Source organism: Malaclemys terrapin, chromosome 4 (assembly GCF_027887155.1).
Source record: "Malaclemys terrapin pileata isolate rMalTer1 chromosome 4, rMalTer1.hap1, whole genome shotgun sequence".
Taxonomy (NCBI): Eukaryota; Metazoa; Chordata; order Testudines; family Emydidae; genus Malaclemys; species Malaclemys terrapin.
The window spans coordinates 39,018,948-39,035,638 of NC_071508.1; the positions used below are offsets into that span (position 1 = coordinate 39,018,948).

A 16,691-nucleotide genomic window follows, 5' to 3' on the forward strand; every position below is an offset into this window, starting at 1 on the left:
CTCCTAAGACCCCCCCCCAACTGCCCACCAGGACCCTACCCCCTACCTGTACCCTGACTGCCCAAAACTTTCTCCACTCCCCCCAAAAAGCCCCCCCCCGTTTCTTGACTGCCCCCTCCAGAACCTCCCTGCCCCTTCTCCTGCCCCCCTTACCCTGCTGCTCAGAACAGGGTGTTGGGCTCTGTGCGAGCCGGACACGTGGCTAAGCTCCCCAGCACAACAAAACCCGGTCCCTGGCCCTGCACAACAAAACCCGGTCCCTGGCCCGGACCGGGTTGCAGGGGAGAGCTGCCCTTGTATCAGCACAAAGTGCTCTCGCTCCCGTTTTGCTAGCTGCATGGCAGTAACTGCTCCCAGTTGCAAAAGGGGAGGGCTGCACTTTGTGCTGAGACACTTGCTCAGAATGCAGGGCGGAGCTCCTCTCCAGCTGCTCCGGAGTCCAGCCCGGGACTTTCCTGCAGCCCTCCCAGCCGCTCCGGGGGAGGGGGGAAATCCCGGACATTGTGAGTGCTTTACAAATTCCCCCCGGACGCTATTTTTAGCACAAAAAGGAGGACATGTCCGGGTAAATCCTGACGAATGGTAACCCTAAGGAACAAGTCATGCTACATTCATCCAATATGTGACTATACCTGCTTGCTATCCTTTCAATATTAGGAGCCCTGAAGCAGGGCCGGCTCCAGGCACCAGCCCACCAAGCTTGTGCTTGGGGCGGCACCTGGAGGGGGGCGGCGCGGTGTGGTGCTCCGGCTCCGGCCGCCGGGGAGAGAAGGGCCCTGGCCGGGGCTCGCCGCCCCCCCGCCACCGCTCTCCCCTGCCGCGCTGGGGGGGGGGAGGGCCGCCGGCCCTGCCCTGAAGTGTCTTACCTCCCAGGGCACAGCTCACAAACACCAGCAGCACAAGGAATGGCGGCTTCGTCCGTATGATATGGTATTGTCCATGGAACTCGGTCTCCACCGAGAAAAAGCTGCTGTTTATGGCGCTCATCCTGCCTGAGCCCCGTGTCACTCAATTCACCGGGGTCCCAGCCAGCACCCCCCACCCCCGAGTGGAGAGACGGGGCACCACGGCACTGGCCTAAGTCCTAGCTGGGCCTTCTCACTGCAAGGATGGATTCCCCACTTGCCCACTGCAAAGGCTCAGCGCAGGTCCTGGGAGCCCTTCCCCCACCCAGTCCTCAGAAGGAGGTGGCGAGGGGCCGTCCCAGGAGCCAGATCCCTCCGCGGGCAGCGCCCCAGCTCAATCTTTCCTGTTACCACAGGGTCCACCAGAGCCCTCTCTCGGTTAGTTTCAGGCCCGGCCTACTTTGGGTGAGCATGCCCTTCTACTTACGATTTGCTGCCTCCTCTTTGGGGGGGTTTAAAAGGATTAAGGGGGGCAAATCGCAGCGGGGGGCTGTCAGGGTCTGAGCAGGGAGCAGAATTTTACTGGCCTGGGGGGTTCAAGCTACTGTAGCTAGCGGCAGAAGAGGGGCCGAAGGGGAAAAATCGGTGGTGGGGGGTGAGAGCCGGGGTTAAGCTGGGGGAGCGGCAGACACTGCCAGACCCCGTGCGGGTACAAAACCCCCGTTTAGGGAAGGGGGGACAGTGACCCCGTGGGATGAGCCACCCACTGTGCTCGCTAATCTAGGGATGTGGGGGGGGGCAGAGGCTGTTTTTCTTCTTCTCACAGGGATACTGCACGTCAGCCTCGGAGCAGAGGGCGGGTTCCTTGGACTGGGGTTTTAAAGGCACAGGCCTCCAATTCCTAGCCTGTCAAAGCTTAATCACCGCAGCTCCTCTCTATCCTATACAAGTGTTGCAGGGCCAGGGCCACCCAGAGGGGGGGGCCAAGTGGGGCAATTTTCCACAGGGCCCCCACGAATATGTCGGAGGCTGCTCCCGCCTCCGTCTTCCCCCGGTTCCTCAGCGTGCTGCGTCCGGGAGCGGCCCTGGCGCACTGCAGCGCCGTGGCTCCAACGCTGTCCAGAGCCGCTCCTGGTTGCAGCACGCTGAGGCTCCAGGAGAGGGGGTAAGCGGCATGGTAAGGGGCCGGACACCCCCCCCCCAACCTCATCCTAACCATCACCATCACCCAGCAACAGCCCATTATGTAATTGCAAATGTATACATACCATTAAAGCATTTAATGTTTTTAAATGTGTTTAGTGTATTTTCAAATTATTACAAATTAATTTTTGAATGTATTTCACTATTTTTTTTTTACATTTCCAAATACATGTTACTGTAGTATTGCAACTTTTTTTATGGAAGGGGCCCCAAAAATTGCTTTGCTTTGTAATAATTTGAAAATAAACTAAATACATTATTTAAAAACATTAAATGCTTTAATGGTATGTATACCAGCTGCTTAGCTGCAGCGCACCAGGGCTGCTCCCGGACACGGCGCACTGAGACGCCGGGGGATGGGGGAAGACGGATGCAGGGGGAGCCTCCGACATATTCACGGCGGCCCCTGCGGGGCCCCCAGGGCCTGGGGCAAATTGCACCACTTGCCTCCGCACCCTGGGCGGCCCTGAGACATTCTCTCGCCTAGACCTAGAGCAGTTTCAACAGATTTAATATTTTTATTAAGATGATGTTAAAAAAAAAGGGGGGGGAACAGAGTTTGAGCATAGAAGTTTCTGGTTATCAGGGAATACTGTACAGGTTATCAATGGTGAAAAGTTTGGTTTAAAATCAGGTGGCACAAGTGAAGGTCACAAGGAGAGGGCAAAAGGTTAGAGATAAAAGGTGAAACTAGTCAAAGTGAAAAGTTACAGCCTAGATGATGTCATAATGCAATTAGGTCTGATCCATTTCCAATAATTAACAACAGACTTCGCTGACACACATGCTGAGATGGACTGGCATCACACAGGCCAAGCAGGTGATTTTCTATTCCTGAAGTGTCTTACCTCCCAGGGCACAGCTCACAAACACCAGTAGGACAACGAATGGCGGCTTCATCCGTATGATATGGTATTGTCCATGGAACTCAGTCTCCACCGAGAAAAAGCTGCTGTTTATGGCGCTCATCCTGCCTGAGCCCCATGTCACTCAATTCACCGGGCTCACAGCCAGCACCCCCCACCCCCGAGTGGAGAGACGGGGCACCACGGCACTGGCCTAAGTCCTAGCTGGGCCTTTTCACTGCAAGGATGGATTCCCCACTTGCCCACTGCAAAGGCTCAGCGCAGGTCCTGGGAGCCCTTCTCCCACTCAGTCCTCAGAAGGAGGTGGCGAGGGGCCGTCCCAGGAGCCGGATCCCTCTGCCGGGCAGCGCCCAGGCTCAACCTTTCCTGTTCCCACAGGGTCCACCAGAGCCCTCTCTCAGTTAGTTTCAGGCCAGGCCTCGCCCGCCCTTTCAGATGCTCAGCGTGGCCGTGTTCGCGCTAGGACGCCGCTGCACCATCACCAGGCGCCACCTCCGCCTGCTGCAATGGTCGAGACCAACTGCTGCTGCTGCCGTTAGGTTTGAAAGTAGTCCGGCGCACGCCGCGTTCCATCTCTTTCGCCAGTCTGCGCGTGCGAACCCGTGGAATTAAAATGCGGCTGTCGAAGCAACACCTGGCCAGGGCCGGCTCAAGGTTTTTTGCTGCCCCAAGCAAAAAAAATTTTGGCTGCCCCTGCCCCACACCCTCCTGCCGCCCCAGTCCTGGGTCACTGGTAACTCGCTCCCAGGGCGGGTCATTCAGCAGGAATTTTGGATGTGCACAGAACACAGACAGGATTGGTTCCCATATGGTTACAGAACTGCAGTAAAGTGGAACAATTTTCAGCTTGTGTGATTGAAGGCTATCTGGATGGATATAAAACTGTCCTACATAAATGAGGAAAACTTGAGGTGCCTTTATTATTCTTTTGTTCCATTCTTTGTTTCTATGGGGAATTTGCCAATGCAATATCACTGTCTTCCTTTTAAACAAATCAAACTAAAACTTAAAAATAAAATAATAATAATAAAAAGCAATAGCTGTTGAAAATAGCAATTCCAGTCCTAATAATCACTGGGAAGCATTTCTTGCTCAATTTATTCTACTTTTTCCTACAGCAAGTTACAGTGGATCAGTATATTTGATTTGGGGGAAATGAAGTAACAGCTGCCCCAATTGAGCTTGAGCACTCTGGAATTTTGAGGGCGTTCAAATCTGGAAGGCAGGTGCTGCATTCCCTTTCTGAATATTAGCTAAATCTGGAAAAGAAAAGTCAATTTCTGCTTCCATGGCTCAGAAGTGTAAATCCTCCTACATGCCTGGTACTGTATCTAAAGCTACCCAATCTAGTAGAGCCTCCCCTCCCTTACTTTTCATTTTAAATTCTAGTGGGATCCACGTACCTGCCTTGCTAGGCTTCAGATAGAGAGGTGCAATGTGCATTTAGTCCACCCAATTCTTTCTTTGGGGGACAGCCTAGGGCTGGGGCGGCAGGGGGTGAGGGTGGGGTGAGAGCCCAGGGCTGGGGCAGCAGGAGGTGCAGGTGGGGGCCAGAGCTGAGGCAGCAGGGGGTGCAGGTGCAGAGGGGGGAAGAAGAGCCCAGGGCTGGGGTGGCAGGAGATGTGGGTGGAGGGAGAGCCCAGAGCTGGGGTGCAGGTGGGGGCCAGAGCTGGGGCAGCAGGGGCTGTGAGGGGGGGAGAGCCCAGGGCTGGGGCAATACAGCGGTGTGGGGAGAGCCAGGGCTGGGGTGGTGGGCGGCAAAAATCCTAGAGCTGGCTCTGTCCCTACCGTTTACAGCAAGCTGCAGCATGAGGTTTCAGTACTACACTCCTTCCCCCTCCCTTTCCTGTTAATTGCGGCCGAGGGAATGCTGGGAAATGTAGTTCTTTCCCTGCTCCAGGGCTGGCTCTATAGGCAGGGAACTAACCAAGGAACTACAGCTCCCAGGGCTCCCTGTTGGTTCTCAGCTCTCATGCTGGATTCTTGCGCCCCTGCAAATTTGCCGCCCCAAGCACCTGCTTGCTTTGCTGGTGCTTAGAGCCGGCCCTGGCCGCGGGGGGTGGCCTCAGGGCAGAGGAGGGAGCTGCCGCACAGCTCCCGGGGGGGGGGGGGGGAGCTGCCGCGGGGGGCACCTGAGGGTGGGGAGGGCAGGGAGTTGCCGCAGGGCTGGGGGGGCAAGGTGGAAGTTTTGCCTAAGGGTGATACTTCCTTGCACCAGCCCTGGCTCTAGTTAATATCGGCCCCCTCTCCTCTCCCCAGCCCCGCTCTCTCCTTAAAGGGGGAGAGCAGCGGCTACTGGGCTGGGATACAGGGTAGAAGCCCCTGGCCCCAGCCTGGGAGGGAGCAGCTGAACCTGGCGCGTGGGGCTCGCACCGTTGATGACACGCACAGCCAGGTGCAGGGGCAGCTCTAGGCACCAGCAAAGCAAGCACGTGCTTGGGGTAGCCCATTTGCAGGGGTGGCAGGGATCCAGCATGGGAGCTGAGAACCAACAGGCGGCCCTGGGAGCTGTAGTTCCTTGGTTAGCTCCCTGCCTATAGAGCCAGCCCTGGAGCAGGGAAAGAACTACATTTCCCAGCATTCCTTTGGCCACTACCAACAGGAAAGAGGGAGTGAGGTAGCTGAGACCTCATGCTGCAGCCTGCTATGAATGGAGAGGTGCACTCTGAAGGGTAGGGATACCGTATTTTAACATTCAAAAAATAGGACACTCCACAGGGAGGGAGGGTAGCCCCACCCTGCCACCATCCACTCCCTCTGACTGCCCCCCACAGAAACCCCAACCCATCCAACCCCCCCTGCACCCTGTCCCCTGATCACCCCCTCCCAGGACCCCTGCCCCTAACTGCCCCCCAGGATCCCACCCCCTATCTAAGCCTCCCTTCTCCTTGTCCCCAACTGCCCCCTCCTGAGACCGCCCCAACTTCCCCCCTAGGACCTCACCCCCTACCTGTCCCCTGACAAGTCCCCGGGACTCCCATGCCTATCCAACCGCTGCCTGTCCCCTGACTGCCACCCCAACCCCTGACCCATCTAACCCCCCCTTCTCCCTGCCCCTGACTGCCCCCCCAAACCTCCGCCCCATCCAACCCCCCAGCCCCCTTATCGTGCCACTCAGACCACCATGTCTGGCTCCACGCAGCACCAGACACACTGCTGCATACGTGTTGCCATGCTTCCCCGCGGAGCCACAGCCCCCCCAGCACCTGACTTCCAGATTTGAACACCTCAAAATTCAGGAGTGCTCAAGCTCAGTTTGGGCAGCCGTTACTTCATTTCTCCCAAATCAAATATACTGATCCACTGTAACTTGCTGTAGCAAAAAATGTGATAGGTGTTTTTGGAGATGGTCTGTCAACTTGCAGAATGGGCATCACTGTTGTCTTCCCACCCTAATTGCTAGGGCTATTCCCCCTTAAAATTTTCTGGAGAAGCTGCATCATCTGTTGCAAACGGACTGCGTAAGTAATCACTGAGACAAAAACTACAGGAAGAGATGTAACTATAAAATGTCTTTTCTTCTGTTTTTATTAATATGTGTACTCAGCACTGTTCCGGCAGAATATGCCTAACCGAGTACCTTCCCCCAAGCACTTACAATATAAGGGCAAGTGGATGCAGTGCAATAGAATACAGGAAAATTACTGAGTGTGTTGTAGCTAGATGAACTGGGTCTTAAGAAAATGTATTAAGGAAGAGTGGGAGAAGGTTTATGATCTGCTAAATGATAGGGTTGTTCATGAAAGAAGGTGTAAAGTGGGCAAAGAAGTCAAAAGGATCAGTAAGAAGAGAAGCTCATACACTGTGGAAGAAGCATGAGGGGGCTGTAAAGTCAGACTGAGGAACTGATGTAGACAAGAAGTGAGATGGGGCAGAGCCTTGTTGGAAATGAGGACCAGGAGATTGAATTTATCTTTCTCATCATGGATTTTGCCATGAATTTCAGCCAAGATATGGGCCCTGTCTAGGTATTGCAGTGGGCCTCTACTCCCTAGTGTAGATTGGGAAGAAGCACTAAGCTTGAGATGTCTTTCCCATGATTGAATCAAAGTTGTGCTAAAAAATTCTCGCTCTTAAACAGAGGTGTGGTTTGGGGGTTTTTTTGGTTTTGTTTTGTTTTTTTGCATCTTAATTTTTTTCTTAGGATGTCATGGGCAAGCAGTGAAAATGTTAGACTTATAAAAAGCCAATATTTTGGCGAGATACATTTGCTCCTGAAGAAAGAGTATACTAAACTAGGCATACTGGTAACTATGGGGTCAATTAAAGGGCTTCTGCTATAGCAGAAGGAAGAATGGTAAATATTTGGCTTGTTAAGAATATCTCTTTAGAAGCTTGTGATCTTTGTAGGCCTTTATACCACAATACAGCTTTCTTCTTCCCGAGCTCTGGACTTTATAGTGAGTCACATAGGTATTTTATTTTTATTTAATTGCTTTGGTATGTGTTTTTATATAGTGTAGTAGGTGACTGACTTTTTTGTGGAGTATTTTTTGTTTTGTCAAATAAATTTTGAAAAGAAATCATGCTCAGATATTTTTGCCTGTTAATATGGTCTAAACTTGTATTATTCTCTCTTCCTGACTAGGTGCTAGATACCATGCCCTGTTGATTCCTAACTGTCCTGGGGCTTTGACTGACCTTGCAAACAGTGGATACCTAGCTAGGATATTGCAGCACTTCAGCAATGAGAACAGTAGGTAAACCCTATTGGGGATCTTTATTTTGTTTTAATAAAATCCGGAGTCTGTATGTAATTCATTACTTCATTGTTGGTCCATGCAAAAGTCCATTTATCTTGCAGTGAACACTTGTGGGCATTGTAATGGAAGAAGTGGTGATGTGGCTAGCAAACTTCAAATTACTTACACAGCTGGAAGAGTGCAGCAGCATCAGAACTGGGAAACTGCTCTAGATCAGTGTGTCCTTTCACTTAAAAAAAAAAAAAAAAAAAAAAAAGCAAAACCTTCCTTGTGAAAAGAGATAAAAATAAGATGTTTTGAATGCTTTTGAGAAAGAGAAGAGAATTATTCTGCCTTACCAATGTCCAAACTGGAGTGATGCTCCCTGTGAGTTAGATGGAACTCTTAGTTCATAGCCAGTTGCACAGTATTCCAGAGTCCTCTTCAATAAGTTCCCCATCCTGCAAAGAATCGCATGTGTGCTTTAATTTAAGCACTTGAGTGTGAATAGTCCTGTTGGAACTACCTCTGTTAAGCACATGTGTAACTCTGAAGGATTGGGCCCTAATCTCGTAAATTGGTGCACAGAGAAAACAGTAAAGCCAAAGAGAATGCAAACAATGCCTCATAATATTATTTTCAGAAAGGTAATATACAGTAACTTAAAGGATATTATTTAGGCTGTTCTAACTTTCAGGTTATTTACAATTAAATGCATTTCTTAATTTTCTTAATTCCCATGCGTCTGACAAAGTATATATTCACCCACGAAAGTTTATGCTCCAATACTTCTGTTAGTCTGTAAGGTGCCACAGGACTTTTTGTCGCTTTTTACAGATCCAGACTAACACGGTTACCCCTCTGATACTTAATTCTCTTTGTTTTTTAGAGCCTATTTGTGCTGTGGGACATGGAGTTGCTGCTTTATGCTGTGCCACAAATGAGGATAAATCGTGGGTATTTCAGGGATACAGCCTGACAGGGGTAGGTACTGTGAAGCAAACTTCTCCCAAAGTGAGGATTTCACTGTGCATGGGGCAGTGTAATTTAGTGTGGTAGTGCCAGGGATTTTGGTGTCATCCTAGGTCTTAAGAGACTTTGGGCCAAATCAAAATAATCAATCTGACATGTTCAACAACTTGTTATTCGAGAGCTGCAGGGCTGTCATTGGCAAGGGGTGCTGTAGGCCAGGATGGTGAGCTGTGTAGGGGCCCAAGACTGCATATGAGGGCTCTGCTGCAATTCAGCCTTGCTCTGGTGAGTGCTGTCAGTCTCAGTATTTTATAAATACCAGATGAAGGTGATAAAACCTCTAAACAAATTTGCCATAGCCTCTTTGGCCGATAGTTCATGGCTTTAAATGTCCCTAGATACTATGGTTATTCAATTTGGTGCCATAACACTGCTCGTGAATTTTATTTCTATGAATAATTTTTACATGTTAAAGGAATCTAACTCAGAAAAGAGCTATTTGTACAAACTAAAAGAAGTACAAACTCAGGCTGCCATTATTGATCTCTTGCTTATCCTGTTGTGCTGCTAGGCTGTAATGTCTCAGATCACCCACGGACTGTCACCTGTCTATGCAGGATCTAGACTCATTTCTCAATGTGCAAAATTCTTAATTCAACTTTTGTAGTTGAAAATTTACACACACACAGTCAGGAAATTAAAAGTTATGGTTTCCTCAGAAGCTGTAATGCAGACTCCTGGCGCATATATATTTGATATCACAGTATATGCTGATACTTTTAATGTAATATGTGCATTGTGGCCTAGTTATGGTCATAAAAGATGCAGATTTGTTTAAATTGATGATGCAGTTGTACATTGAAATGTGCGATCAGACACAAACACTGTGTCCTGCACGAAATCCAAGTAACTGGGCTCTGCAGTATAGAGATCACTACTAAGCGACATTTCAGTGCGGTTAATCTCTTGCATGTTGTTTACTGGATGCAGACAAATTAGTTGTCAGTATCATGATCTTGTGTGAATGTAGAAGTGGGAAGTTCCTTTATATCATGGTTGAATGGGCAGACCCCAAAAGCAGCAAGGTGGAGAGCTATCTTTTTACCTTCCTTTAGCCAGCACTGCAGGCAAAAGTGCCACAGCAGTAGCTAACAGAAGGCAGATCGCTCATGGGACAGGGCAAAGGGCTTGTCCAATAATCTTTTGTTTAAGAAAAAGTACATCTTATGTGTGATGATTTTGTATGCATGAATGGTTGAGTGTTAACACCTCCTAGACCATAAGGAACTGAAGGTCAGGCTGTGTTTTATTTGAAAGGTAATTTTTCTCACATTTGCATTAAGGTCTTGGATTGGTTCTGTGACCCCCAATGTCATGATTTGAGAATTGTTAATATACCTGCCTGCCCATCGTGGGTTACCTTCTCATTAGTGTGTTATATTTATTTTAACTTTATGAAGTGCTATGGTTCAAAAATATCCCCATGTGGATTCCATTAAGATACAACACGATAGGAAAACTAACACCTGTGTGAGTAAACAAGCAGATGTAATATACAGTGTGTCAGGTTGGAATAGCACATGGCCGGCACCACGTCCCTGTGGACCCTGAGGGAGCAGGGGCCAATGGGAGCTTCGCGGGAGGTACCCCCAGGTCAGGGCAGAGCGTTACAAAGGGGTGTTACAAATCATGAGGTGGAGTTGAATGCCTTTTAACATCCAGAATTACAGAATCCCAGCTAAACATACTCATGGAGTATTTCACTGTAGCTATAAAATGGCCCCAAACATTTCTAACTTTTTACAAAACAACATAGTCGTTAATCCCATCCCAATTTACCATGTTTTGTGGGTACAAACCTTTGCTTATCTCTTCATGTAGGTGATTATACTGGATTTAATGCTGATGGAGGTCAAGTAACAAACTTTTATCAGAGATAGCTTGCTATTATCATTATTGCAAAACAACTTGAAAGTAATCAATTGGAAGTTTAATTAAGTGGAATTATATTTATAATTACAGAGCTTCAGGGTGCATTGGTATAAAGCAGTTCTCAGTCAACTATTGTTTTCTCAGAAGCTTCTCTCCTGGTTTCTGGGCATGATGTTCTACTCCTTCCCTGACACTGGCAGACCATTTTCACCTCTCATTATTTAAGATTTGCAGAGACCACAGAATCAGAGAAGGGAGAAGAGCAGAAAAACCCATGACATCCTCTAGGGACATTGCTTTACTATTCTAATTAAGTGTGACATTCTCAGATGGTGCCAAAACCAAATTCTAAAATAGACAGAAGCCCCAAATCCTTAGTCATGTACTGTTGGTGCCACTATGAGGTACTTGTGTGCTTAACCTTTCCATGCAGACTGAAATTGACTCCCATGATAATTTCCAGTTTGCTCCCTAATTTGGATATCTGTAGGATACCGGATATTTTGGGGTTTGGGTGTTTTTTTTTTTTTTTTAAGTACTTCAAAAATAACTTCCGTTGGATGTTTTTATTAAAAATTTTTGGAAGAAAGAAGTGGGTAGAAGAATAGATTGTGACCAAATATTTTCCTTATTGGTTTTGCTTGGATCTGTCTTATGTAAAAGCTAAGCAGACTTATCTCATTCTCCTGTTTCTTTTCAGCCCTCTGTGTATGAGCTGATAAGGCAGCCCAGTTTTGCCAGTTTGTCCATTATTGTGGAGGACTTTGTGAAAGATTCTGGAGCTACCTTTAGCGGTACGTCACTTTCTGATTGTTAGCCCTTCATGTCTTATGAATGATTGTTGGTGGGTGAAATAGCTTTTATATCAGGGGTTGGCAAACTACGGCCCGCAGGCTGGATCCGGCCCTGCAACACCCCACACCATTCCAGCACCCCAACCCCTTGCCCTGAGCCCCCTCGTACACCCCGCGCCCCTCCTGTGCCCCAACCCCTTGCCCTGAGCCCCTTCCTGCACACCGCACCCTCTCCCCACCACCGCAAACCCCTGCCCCAGTCCTACATTCATGGCCCTGCATGCAATTTCCCCACCCAGATGTGGCCCTCTTGCCAAAAAGTTTGCTCACCCCCGTTTTATACCTTTGCCACGCATGTGAGAAGGACCATTACAGAATGTGCTCTGTTACACTCTGTTAAATTAAAATGCAACACATGCTAAAAGACTCTGGAAAGTTTAAAATGTTTTTCCATTACTGCTGCTAATCAAGCTTTTGTGTGTTTAATTAGCAGCTTTCCCCTTTCTAATTAGCTGCCTCTTCCTGATTAGTTCAGTAATGATATTCCAGCATCTGATGTCACAGTCACTTCCATGGTGACTACTTGTGATGTCATACAGATTTGGCTGAAGCTGTATTGAGTGGATTGAGCAGCAGAGGAGGAGTATGTTCAGAGATAAGCCATTTATACCTACCCACGCATTTGGATTATCATTATCAGTTGTCAGGAAGGGGGTGGAATACAGAAAAAGAATGACAGATTAATGGAATTTCATAAAATAGTACGTAAAAAAGTTTGATCAAGGACAAAAGACCAAAGTGGTTGGTGAAATACCAACATGTTACCCTGTTATGCTGGCGTTTGCTAGTATTTTCACTGGACAGAAAATCTGTATCATTGCAGGCTCTTTGTAAGGCAGTGATTGCTAACCTTGGTTTCTTACCTGAGAGGTATTTATAATGCATTGCATGGGTGAATGGAAGCTAAAGAAATGCACTACAAAATTTGTTTCCCAGGATAGCCTCATGAAATACACAGGGAACTTGATAGAGGACTGGTACAAATAAAAGGCCAATTTGTCCATCATTCCATGCAGGGAATTCCTGTTGAAATCCTCAGGAAGCTTTGATTGGAGGGTCAGGTTTATCTCTATCTTGTAGACAGCTCAGCATATCAATTAGTCACCAAACACTATATCTATTTGAAATAGTTAACATCTGTACTGCAGTCTCATCGGATGTGTGAAATCGAAATTATGAAGCAGTGTCCATTGACATCAGTATTTGAATATTTTTCTCTGATTCAGCCAGCAAGCCAGATGCCGTACACATAGTTCTGGACAGGCACCTTGTTACAGGACAGAATGAGAATTCCACTGTTATAGCAGTCCAGAACCTTATTCTTCTCTGCAATGGCAGGTGAGGAAATATGGGTAAAGCACTGTGGGAATGGATTCTTTGACCAGAAATATTTATATTTCAGAAATAACTCTGAATAGTGCCACAAAGATGACAATTTTTCTGATATAACAGAAGTACAAGTCTTCTTAAATTGCAGATTAAGTACACGTTTTGTCTCTTGTGTCTTTTAATTTCCTTTTACTAACGGCATTTTTGATTTACAATTATTGGGTTTGAAATGCACAGCTACACACAGACTGATAAAGGGAAATATGAAATTTGGGTTCACTCAGTCTTTTCATTAGGAGAAATTAATCTTTTATGAGTAAATTCTTAGTGTCACAGTTTCAGGGGAACGTCACCTGTATCCCCCCCCCCCCCCATCCATGGTCCACTCCAGGAGTTCCCAGGTGAGTATCGCATTTCCAGCTGCCACTTGTGTCTGGGCGGGGACTCTTGTCCCACTGCCTTCTGACCAGGGGGTTTTAAGGCTGCATAGCTCCCCTGCCTGACATTCTGATATCACCAGCTAGCCAATATGTCTAAAGGCCAGCACCTGTGCTTTGCTTTCTCACTTAGGGCTATGAACAGTGTATTGACAACAGTTAAAAAATTACCACACAGTTCTTGCTAAGCAAGCACCTTTATTATTAAGGTAAAAGCATTACAGTAAAAACATAATAAAAGCAATACACAGATTTAAACATACCAGGAGTCACCCATCAATTTTATTGGACCCTTGTAGGCCAAAATCATTCCAATCCTGTCACAAGGGTTGGGAATCATAGAATCATAGAATATCAGAGTTGGAAGGGACCTCAAGAGGTCATCTAGTCCAACCCCCTGCTCAAAGCAGGACCAATTCCCAGCTAAATCATCCCAGCCAGGGCTTTGTCAAGCCGGGCCTTAAAAACCTCCAAGGAAGGAGACTCCACCACCTCCCTAGGTAACGCATTCCAGTGTTTCACCACCCTCCTAGTGAAATAGTTTTTCCTGATATCCAACCTGGACCTCCCCCACTGCAACTTGAGACCATTGCTCCTTGTTCTGTCATCTGCCACCACTGAGAACAGCCGAGCTCCATCCTCTTTGGAACCCCCCTTCAGGTAGTTGAAGGCTGCTATCAAATCCCCCCTCATTCTTCTCTTCTGGAGAATAAACAATCCCAGTTCCCTCAGCCTCTCCTCATAAGTCATGTGCTCCAGACCCCTAATCATTTTTGTTGCCCTCCGCTGGACTCTTTCCAATTTTTCCACATCCTTCTTGTAGTGTGGGGCCCAAAACTGGACACAGTATTCCAGATGAGGCCTCACCAATGTCGAATAAAGGGGAACGATCACGTTCCTTGATCTGCTGGCAATGCCCCTACTTATACAGCTCAAAATGCCGTTAGCCTTCTTGGCAACAAGAGCACACTGTTGACTCATATCCAGCTTCTCGTCCACTGTGACCCCTAGGTCCTTTTCTGCAGAACTGCTACCTAGCCATTCGGTCCCTAGTCTGTAGCAGTGCATGGGATTCTTCTGTCCTAAGTGCAGGACTCTGCACTTGTCCTTGTTGAACCTCATCAGGTTTTTTTCGGCCCAATCCTCTAATTTGTCTAGGTCCCTCTGTATCCGATCCCTACCCTCTAGTGTATCTACCACACCTCCTAGTTTAGTGTCATCTGCAAACTTGCTGAGGGTGCAGTCCACACCATCCTCCAGATCATTAATAAAGATATTAAACAAAACCGGCCCCAGGACCGACCCTTGGGGCACTCCGCTTGAAACCGACTGCCAATTAGACATGGAGCCATTGATCACTACCCATTGAGCCCGACGATCTAGCCAGCTTTCTATCCACCTTACAGTCCATTCATCCAGCCCATACTTCTTTAACTTGGCGGCAAGAATACTGTGGGAGACGGTATCAAAAGCTTTGCTAAAGTCAAGGAATAACACATCCACTGCTTTCCCCTCATCCACAGAGCCAGTTATCTCATCATAGAAGGCAATTAGGTTAGTCAGGCATGACTTCCCCTTCGTGAATCCATGCTGACTGTTCCTGATCACTTTCCTCTCCTCTAAATGTTTCATAATTGATTCCTTGAGGACCTGCTCCATGATTTTTCCAGGGACTGAGGTGAGGCTGACTGGCCTGTAGTTCCCCGGATCCTCCTTCTTCCCTTTTTTAAGGGAATCCCCTTGGAGATAAGCTCCTGTCCATTTGCTGAATCAGAAAGAAGCCCTGTGTGTGTTCAAGCTCATCCTTTTATACCAAAAGCTATTTTTTTTGTCTCTTAGACCTTGTCTACACTACCAAGTTTTGTCGCCAAAAACTGCCTTTTGGCGACAAAACAGCAAGAGCGTACACGCTACAATGGGACTTTTGGCGACAAAAAACTTCCATCCCCATGAGAGACTTTTGTCTTTTCCCCCTCCCGTTTTTGACAAAGAGCCAGTGTAGACACTGCTGATTGTTTTGTCAACAGAGCTGCGCACTCCGGTGGATCAAAGCAAGTTCAATAGAACGCGGTTTCACCTATAATGCAATAAGATTTTTTTTGGCTCCCGAGGACAGCGTTATATCGGGGTAGAGGTGTATTTGTTGTTAATAGGTTGGTGGTTTCATTGATTTGTTTCTTGGATCTGCCAATATGAAAGACTGCAAATAACAAAAATCTGGATGGGATTAGGTGAATATCGGTTAGAAGTTCCTTTCCAGCTGTGGGCTCGCTAGCCATGTCATGCTGTTGGATGTGTTTCGTTTCAGCAGGAAATGAAGGAGCAGGCCTCCTTGTAGCTGGGATGGATGAAGAGCCAGAGAGACTGAAGGCTTTCTTGTCTGTGAAGGGGATGTCTTGCAGATGGAGAGGGCCATCAGCACTTCTGTTGACTCGGTGATCATGAAGAGGCAGTACCAATGTACGTGCAGAGTGGATAAAGCTTGTGAACAAGAAAGCATTAACGTGTATCACTCCTTAAAGATGATCCTGAAATAGTCTCACTTATCTTTCTGGTAGTGAAACCTTTCTTGCAGATTTTCTCCCCCCTGCCCTTGAAAAAAGAAGTAGATTTCACATGGGAAAACATCCTAAAAAGAGCATTTATATTTATAGTATCAACACTTCTCCTTGTGCTAAAGGGCAGAGACCCCACTCCAGGGCTATATAATGCCAGCCCTAGTTGGGAACGTGGTAATTCAGCTCCATAGCAAAACAGTTCTGGAATACTCTCAATTTAGGGCCATTCATTTATCAGCTGGTGCCTGTGATTCAGATATCAAACTCCACAATTAATTCTGCATTGAATTGCAGTTTGAAGCCTATTCTAGCCCTCTGTCCAATGAGTCACAAAGTTGGCTCCAGACTCTTTAAATGGATTTTTGAAAGTGTGACAGATTTGAGATATAAAGGAAAATGCTTAGATAAATCCTGCATGAGTGCAACTGAACAATTAAGTCTGAAGCAGCTCACCTTGGTGATACCATTGACATAATGTGCTCTTTTCTCGTTGTGTATTCAGGTTAATGCACTTCTGTAAAAAATCTACTCAAAGGTTGTTTTAAAGGACCCTCTAAAAAGTCATTTGCAGTACTGTCTTGTGCAGCATGTATTATGAATTTGTATTGTTTGGATTGTCTGAAATATTGATCTCTGGCAAATACAGTGTCATTGTCTGTTCTTGGAATTAATTTTATTACAGAAGTAAACATGTAGAAATGAATTTACTTGGACCAAATAGATTTCATCCTGTACGTAGTTTCTTAGCAGATCAATGACTCATTCTCTTTGCATTTCATATTGAGCATGTCATTTGTTCCTTTCCATCCATTTTAAAAATGAAAGGGGACAGTCAGACCATGAAGAAGGGTTTTCCCTCCACCTTAGTCCTAACCATGCGAAAGTGTTTGCTGGAAGATGGATACATTCATGGTTGGTTTTTTTTCCATGACTGAAATTGAGACCACCCTTTTCTGCAGTATTTTCCAGGGAGCAGGACTCATAAAGTTTCTCCTGATTACGTTTTTCCTTAA

General features: G+C 47.1%; 1 protein-coding gene across 1 annotated transcript in view; it reads left to right on the forward strand.

Moving 5' to 3' along the window:
- The window catches only part of LOC128836112 (glutamine amidotransferase-like class 1 domain-containing protein 1), a 41,879-nt gene extending 25,498 nt beyond the window's left edge, over positions 1 to 16,381 (forward strand). Inside the window, exons 2-6 of the mRNA XM_054026128.1 lie at positions 7,503 to 7,610; positions 8,486 to 8,580; positions 11,201 to 11,294; positions 12,581 to 12,692; positions 15,429 to 16,381. Of these exons, the coding sequence (XP_053882103.1) occupies positions 7,503 to 7,610; positions 8,486 to 8,580; positions 11,201 to 11,294; positions 12,581 to 12,692; positions 15,429 to 15,438 (419 nt within the window). The 3' untranslated portion in view covers positions 15,439 to 16,381. The remainder of the gene's footprint in view (positions 1 to 7,502; positions 7,611 to 8,485; positions 8,581 to 11,200; positions 11,295 to 12,580; positions 12,693 to 15,428) is intronic.
- The last annotated feature ends 310 nt before the right edge of the window (positions 16,382 to 16,691 follow it).